Raw genomic sequence first — 7351 nt, 5'->3', positions numbered from 1 at the left:
ATATCCTTTAGTGCAACAAGAACACTGCAATGAAACAAATTTTCCTGAAAGTTTTATTAATTAGCGAAAATTATCAGTAAAATGTTATAGAGTGTTTTCATAAGTACATAAGGTCAGTAAAATTTTCCAGTACATTATGGTCACATCCTGCAACTTCTCACTGAAATGGAAAAAATGTTTCACAGACTGTTTTGAAAGGAGGCTACAAATGAAAGATGCAATAGTTTCTCCTCAGGGATGAGAACATACACTCTGTGTATGTCTAACTGACATCCTCATCGAAGGTTCTAACCAGATGAAATGAACACCTGCTCAACAGTAAAAATACTCTTAGAGCTTAAATACTATCCAGCAACTGAGATCTGTTACAATAAGAAGGAAGCTGTCATTAATCAAAGTGTTTTCATGGGCATTCCTTGCTGGCCAGTAGGACGCTTGTAAAAAGGTACCACAGGGGCCTTTGATAAGAAGACAATTAGACAGAAAACAGCTGGATGCGTTTCCTTTATTTTATCCTTCTGTGAATTGATTACAATCTGACAGTGTTGAGAAGTAAGGAGAGCCGGTCACACTACTTTGATGTAAAGATTGGGATGGGTCTCACGGCCAAGTTGCATGACACCTGCTACAGACCTTCAAGCAAAATCTCCCCAATCTGAAAGAAAAGATAGATGAATGTTATCTTATGACTAAACTGCTGATATTTAAAATGCAAAAGACAAACATTCAAAAGGTCACAAAAACAATGAAAATATGAGACAATCTCAAACCTGAACATGAGGAGGGGCACTGAGCACGTATGTGATGGCACTGACGAGGTCTTTTGCTTCCAGAGACTATCATAGAAGTGAAAAGTGCTTAATGACATTTTAGCTGAATAATCACATCAGCAATACTGTAGGAATTGTAGGAATTGAAGGAATAATAATTTTACCTTATAATCAGTGTATACAGCAGCTGCTTTATCAGAATTATCTCTGTAGAGGCGTGACACAAATTCTGTCTCCACAAAGCTAGGAGAAATGCTCTGCAAAATGACATTATTAATAAGGATTCTTCAAGAAGTACTCTGCGTGCATCTCATAACAGCTGACATTAGTGTTAAAGGTACTTTGGAGCTGGTTACAGTGTCTTTCAAAGGCTTACTGTGGCCCGGATATGAGTGTTTTCTACACGCAGCTCCTGCCTCAGGCCCTCAGTCAGCGCAGTTACAGCATACTTGGTACAGGTGTAGAAATGTCCGTCAGCATTAGGAAACACTTGATGACCGCACACACTGCAACAGAAGGCTATTTACAAGCTGCTAATCAAATCAGCGTTTACCAACATATTCTGATTTGATCTCAGGCCTTAGTGTTACAACAACAACGGCAACAGTTACTATATAGTTTAACATCCCTCTCTTTTTGTCTGCTTATCTAATTTGGGGTTCTGGAGCCTCGGGTACAGCCTGGACAGGTTCCAAGTCTGTCACAGGGCTAACACAGAGACACAGACGCGATTCAACTAAACTAACCCAACTAACTGCATGTCTTTGGACTATGTGGGAAAGTGAGAACTCCTGCAGACACAGGGAGAACATGCAAACTACACAGAGAAAGACACTGGCCAGATGCTGGATTTGAACCCAGAAGTTGTGAGATAACAGTGTTAACCAATGCATCACCGTGCTGTTGTGCTGTAACTTAACAGTTTCTATATAATTTATAATCACTTAGTTATAATACTACTACTACTAATAATACATTTTATTTGAAAGCGCCTTTCAGAACACTCAAGGACACTGTACATGGTAGAATAAGAAAAGCAACATAAAAGCAAGATGTTTACACAATCATAAAAGCATAAGACATAAAACAAATTTAAAATAGCAGAGTGGAGAGGTTATGTGGGAAAAGCTATTTTGAACAAGTGAGTTTTGAGGTGGGACTTAAAAAGAGAGAAGGAAGAGATATTTCTTAAATCAGGAGGTAGGGAATTCCAGAGTCGAGGAGCAGAGCAGCTGAAAGCCCTGCTCCCCATGGTGGCAAGACGGGGGGAGGGGACAGAGAGAGAAAGGGAAGAAGTAGATCTCAGACATCGAGATGGGGCGGTGATCTGAACCAGATAAGAGAGATATGGAGAAGAGAGATAATTAATAGCCTTAAATGTGTACAAGAGTATTTTGAAATTGATATGATATTTGACCGGGAGCCAATGAAGCTGCTGCAGGACAGGAGTGATGTGGTGGATAGATGGGGTCCTGGTGATAATACGAGCAGCAGAGTTCTGGATGCGTTGTGGATGGATTTTTGAGTAAGACCAAAAAGAAGTGAATTACAATAATCAATCCGGGAAGTAACAAGGCTATGGACAAGAATGGCAGCGGCACGTGTGGTGAGAAAAGGACGGAGACGATTAATGTTGCGCAATTGAAAATATGCAAACCGAGTGACATTGTTAATGTGTGAATTGAAAGAGAGAGTACTGTCGAGGATGACACCCAAGCTTTTCACAGAGGAAGAAACGAAGACCGGCGAGTTATTGATAGTAACAGAGAAACTGTTGGTTCTGGATAATGTTGATTTAGTGCCTACCAAGAGAAGCTCGGAATTATTACTTATTTATGTATTAATTTGATTTGGTTGGCCTGCATTTTTTCTTTGATGATTTTCACAGTAAACTCAAAAGCTTTTAGTTCTGAACTGATAGCTGTCCAATGAAAGTGATATTAAGATGTCCCTTATGGTTTTAGGATACTGTTATTGACATTTTTAATTGGCTTTATTGGCTATAGTGAGGTTCTTAAATGGGGAGATCAAATGTGTGCTGTGAAAAAAGTCCATTGTGCAGAGTTGCCAAAAGAATGAATGAATGATTAAATCAATAAACTTAACAAGCATACCCATCACTGTCCATCAGTAAAATAAAACTGCACCTGTTTATGTTTATGATGTGCCCATCGTCCACATTTCTCTCTTTCATTGACTGATAAGCTTCACGTGCACAGATACACAGTGCAAGAACGTTCACCTGTAAGAAACCAGCAGTGAAATAAACAGTAAAGAACATTTTTGGAATCATCCATCCATCCATTCACTTCCGCTTATCTTCTTTCAGGGTCACAGGGGGCGCTGGAGCCTATCCCAGCTGTCTTAGGGCAAGAGGCAGGGTACACCCTGGACAGGTCGCCAGTCTGTCGCAGGGCTAACACACAGACAGAGACAATCATTCACACTACACATTCGCTCCGCATTTACACCTATGGGCAGTTTTAGTATTTCCAATTAACTAGGGATGCACCGATACTGGTATCGGGTATTGGCCTCGATACCACATTTTCTAAAGTACTTGTACTCGTTAAAAGTCCCCCGATACCGAGGACCGATACCACGGTCTGAGACCTGTCTATGTTTGAGCGGCATGTAAGGGGTTAATCACAGGCGTCGAGTGCCCGCCCCCAGGCCCCGGCTGCTTCTCAGAGCGGGGAGAAAGCGAGGCGAGACATGTCAGCTGTGTGGAAGTATTTCAAAGTGAATGAAGACTCGAAAACAAAGGCGGACTCCAAATTGTGCTCAGCGAAATTGTCCAGAGGAGGCTCTAAAGGTAGCGCATTTAACACAAGCAATTTAATCAAACACCTAAAATCCCAACACAACAACGAGTACAAGCAGTGGGACGGAAAATAGTTGGGCATTTTAAACATTCCGCCTTAGCCTACTCCCGCCTCGAGGACATTCAGGGACAGCTCAACCAGCCAATAACGAGACTGCAGCAGGACGTACAGATGCGCTGGAACAGCATGCTCCAGTCCCTCATTGAGCAAAAGCGAGTGCTGGGCGTGTATGTGTCCGAGCACGAACTCCCTGACTATCTCACCGCTCACCAATGGGCTCTTATGGAGACGACTGTTGCCATCCTCGCCCCCTTTGAGGAACTAACTAAAAAAGTGAGCAGCTACGACGCACTAGCCTCTGATGTCATCCCAGCTGTGACTGTGCTAGTGAGACTTCTAAACAGAGAAACGGACGAACAAATTTAAAATTAAATTTTGTTTTTTTATAATTATTTATTCTGTAATATGTTGCATACAAGATGCTTTTCATTTTAAATAAATGTTCTTAATTCCAAACTAGTCCCTTGTTTGTTTGTTTTTTGTTAAATTATAGGACTAAAGCTGTTACCTGCAAATTTAAAACATGTTTTTATTAAGTACTCGGTATCGGTATCATCAAGTACTGAAATGCAAGTACGCGTACTCGTACTCGTACTCGTTTCCAAAAAAGTGGTATCGGTGCATCCCTACAATTAACCATTCCTTTAAATACTTTAATATGTAGTACACAACAACATATTACTGCATACCAACCAGGACAATTTTTTTTCTAAAATAACGCTTACATCCCACATGTTTTTCCAGCCACTGGCTTTGCCATTTAACAGCGCCTCTGCATGAGCCAAGCCAGCGTTGTTGATGCAGACGTCCACGCCTTTGTGCTGTTCTTTGATCGTGGCGAACATGGACAGAATCTCCTCCTCTTTGGTCAAGTCACACTTGAAAGGCACCAAAACACCAGGGTGGCCGGCGCTCTGACACTCTGCTGCCAGTTTCTGAAAACAAAAAGCAAAAGATGAGTCACCATCGCATTCAGATTCTTGTGGTAAAAATACTCTGGTAAAAGTTGAATTATCGATTAAACTCCTTTACTAAGATAAAAGAGAAAAATTCCAGGCTCTGAAATGAATTCAAAGCATAAAAGTAAGAAGATAGGGACATTTCAATTATTTTGCAAAGGAAACATAACCTTGTACAACTTCAACATAATAGCAAAATTAGACATGGGAATGAAAATAATGAATATATGAGTATAGTCAGGGGCTAAAATGGGATTTGCAGATGTGAGAACCGTAGGATCACTGTAGTGGTTATAAGAGTGTGAGGAAATGAATCAAGAGTCACAATAGGCTCTATTGAGAGATCCAGCAGATTTTTTCTCTACAGGCTGTGATCAGCTGACCTGTGCTGTGGCTGTTGACCCGAGGTTTACTGCTCTTTGTGGATTTACACAACTCATCAGTATGTAAGTAAGTAAAGTAAGTAAGTAAAGTTTATTTATTAAGCCCTTTTCATAGACAGGTAGTCACAAAGCGCTGCACACAGATACGATAAATAGCAAAATGCACAGTATACACAATATAGAGTTTAAATGTAAATTAAAAATATAAAAATGTAAAAAGCATTGGTCAACAGAAAGCTTGTTTAAACAGTAAAGTTTTTAACTGTTTTTTTTTTATGTATGTAAGATATCATATCTGACTTCTGTCTCCTATACTGCCAACATACTGTTTATAATTTTGTTTATTATGCTGCATAGTACACTACTTATATCTGGTATTGTGCAGCTCATTTTAACCCATGCATATTGACCAATATGTACAGCATAAATGATTTATTGTAAAACAAAAAGTCTGTCGCTTGACAGCCATTAAATGATGTCCACTTGACAGAGCTACATAACTGCATATTTGCATAACATTAAAAAGTCCTTTGCATTAGAGTTTTACATTAAGTGTTTCTCTTCTGAAATCAAGTTTGTTATTTCAGAGCAAACCTGTAATTTCCCCACGTCCCTGGCGCAGCCCACCACTTTCATACTGAGCCGGACCAGCTCTACCGCTACAGCCGCCCCGATCCCGACCGAGGCTCCGGTCACCAGAGCCACTCTGCCCCGCCAGCGCTCCATCACAGACAGTTGTAACCAGCTCACGCACCAAAAGTATGAAGAGAGGGACGTGCCAAGATAGATATCCCTGACAGAATTAGTTTCCTCTGCGTCGTGAGCGCTCACCAGGTAGGGAGAACGGATCCAGTTGACTCCGCCTCCATTCCAACCAAATTACTTGAAAAGAGTAAGTAGTTACTATTACTTCTCCAAGAAGGTTATCCAGTTACTTTACTGATTACGTATTTTTAAAAGTAATTATTTCATTTTAAAAACATGATACACAACCTGAATACGTTATAAAGCAATAGACCTTTCAGCCCAATTAGATTTTTTTTCTGCATAATCCATCTAACATTGGATCACTTGAAAAATCCTCTTTTAAAAATTGGTTTTATTATTTTTAATCTTTTAACTTTATGCACATTGCATCAAGCAAAAAGTGACATAATATGGAACAACCTATGACTTGAAGAAATTTGTGTAACATTTAAACCTATTTTGTGCACATTCAGGCATGTAAAAGAAGCAATTTTTTTGGTGTTTATATTGTTTGTCTGTGATTTGGACAACCAAGCCTGTGCTCTCAACGCAGGGGAAACAAATTCTGCCGGGGACAACTACCTTGACATGACTGCCACAATAAAAACTGAAGTGAGTGAGCTAATTAATTTGTAACATTCTGTATAATATTAAGTATTTGTGACCATTCGGCCTCTGTTAAGGATTTCCTCGCTAAGATTAGAGACAATATGGGAAGAATCAATAATTCCCCAGTCATGCTCTATACAGCAGCAAAGAGACATTTAACTTTCAGGGGGAAATGCTTTTTTAGGATGAGTCCTTCCATTTTGGACAAATGGAAAACTTGTGAAGGTCATCAGCATTTCATAGCTCAACAACCAAGAAGGAAAGAAGGCGTGATTTGGTAATACTTTATACCAGAATTGTGACTCGCAAATTAAGAACTTCTGAGGAAGTTGAATTTTTAATCATGAAAGGTTTTGTTTTTTTTGTTTTTTGGGGTTTTTTTGTAAAATAAAAAACTACACCAAACATTGTTATTATATTGTATACAGAAACCCTGTTTTAACAATTAAAACTTTAAACGGCCATTTTTGTGCACCAACTGATAGAAATGTACTTTTACACAGAGTCAGGTTTACAGAGTTATAATGGATGATGAATTGCAACTCACCGGTTTTATAGTAACATATAAACATAAACTGGCTGCCATCCCAGTTTCTTGGTCTCATCTCACCATGACACAGCAGAAAAAACTTCATTATTATTAATTTTATTATTATTTTTTTATTATTATTTTTGGCAGTAGTGTTAGTATTAGAAGCATATCTAGAAAAGAACACTGTCCCTACTGTGAAACATGGAGGAGGCTATGTTATGTTCTGGGGCTGGTTTGCTGCATCCGGCACACAGTGTATTGAATCTGTGCAGGGTACAATGAAATCTCAAGACTCTCATGGCATTCTAGAGATAAATGTGCTGGCCAGTTTCAGGTCATGGGTCTTGCAACAGGACAATGACCCAAAACACACATCTAAAACACCCAAGAATGGCTAAGAGAAGGACATTGGACCATTCTAAAGTGGCCTTCTATGAGCCCTATATATATATATATACACATATGT

General features: G+C 39.5%; 1 protein-coding gene across 1 annotated transcript; it reads right to left on the bottom strand.

Moving 5' to 3' along the window:
• Positions 1–486: 486 nt before the first annotated feature.
• On the bottom strand, positions 487–4587 carry LOC102200285 (dehydrogenase/reductase SDR family member 11-like). The gene is made up of 6 exons (XM_013908174.1): positions 4381–4587; positions 2918–3012; positions 1147–1276; positions 935–1027; positions 771–836; positions 487–655 (listed from the first exon to the last, which is right to left on the bottom strand). The coding sequence occupies exons 1-6, from the start codon at positions 4498–4500 to the stop codon at positions 626–628; spliced, it is 534 nt and encodes a 177-aa protein (XP_013763628.1). The 5' UTR covers positions 4501–4587; the 3' UTR covers positions 487–625.
• Positions 4588–7351: the final 2764 nt, after the last annotated feature.

This window comes from Pundamilia nyererei, unplaced genomic scaffold (genome assembly GCF_000239375.1).
Source record: "Pundamilia nyererei isolate P.nyererei 1_Seehausen unplaced genomic scaffold, PunNye1.0 scaffold02022, whole genome shotgun sequence".
Lineage (NCBI taxonomy): Eukaryota > Metazoa > Chordata > Actinopteri > Cichliformes > Cichlidae > Pundamilia > Pundamilia nyererei.
The sequence above is the reverse complement of the archived record's forward strand: the minus strand, read 5'-3'. Positions and strand labels throughout refer to the sequence as shown.

Excerpts from the sequence above, each read along its gene's own strand:
- LOC102200285 (XM_013908174.1), bottom strand. The coding sequence starts at position 4,500 with ATGTTCGCCACGATCAAAGAACAGCACAAAGGCGTGGACGTCTGCATC. Across the intron at positions 1,028-1,146 it reads ACACTCATATCCGGGCCACA|AGCATTTCTCCTAGCTTTGT; the intron begins GTAAGCCTTTGA and ends GTCATTTTGCAG. Across the intron at positions 837-934 it reads CTGTATACACTGATTATAAG|TCTCTGGAAGCAAAAGACCT; the intron begins GTAAAATTATTA and ends CTTCTATGATAG.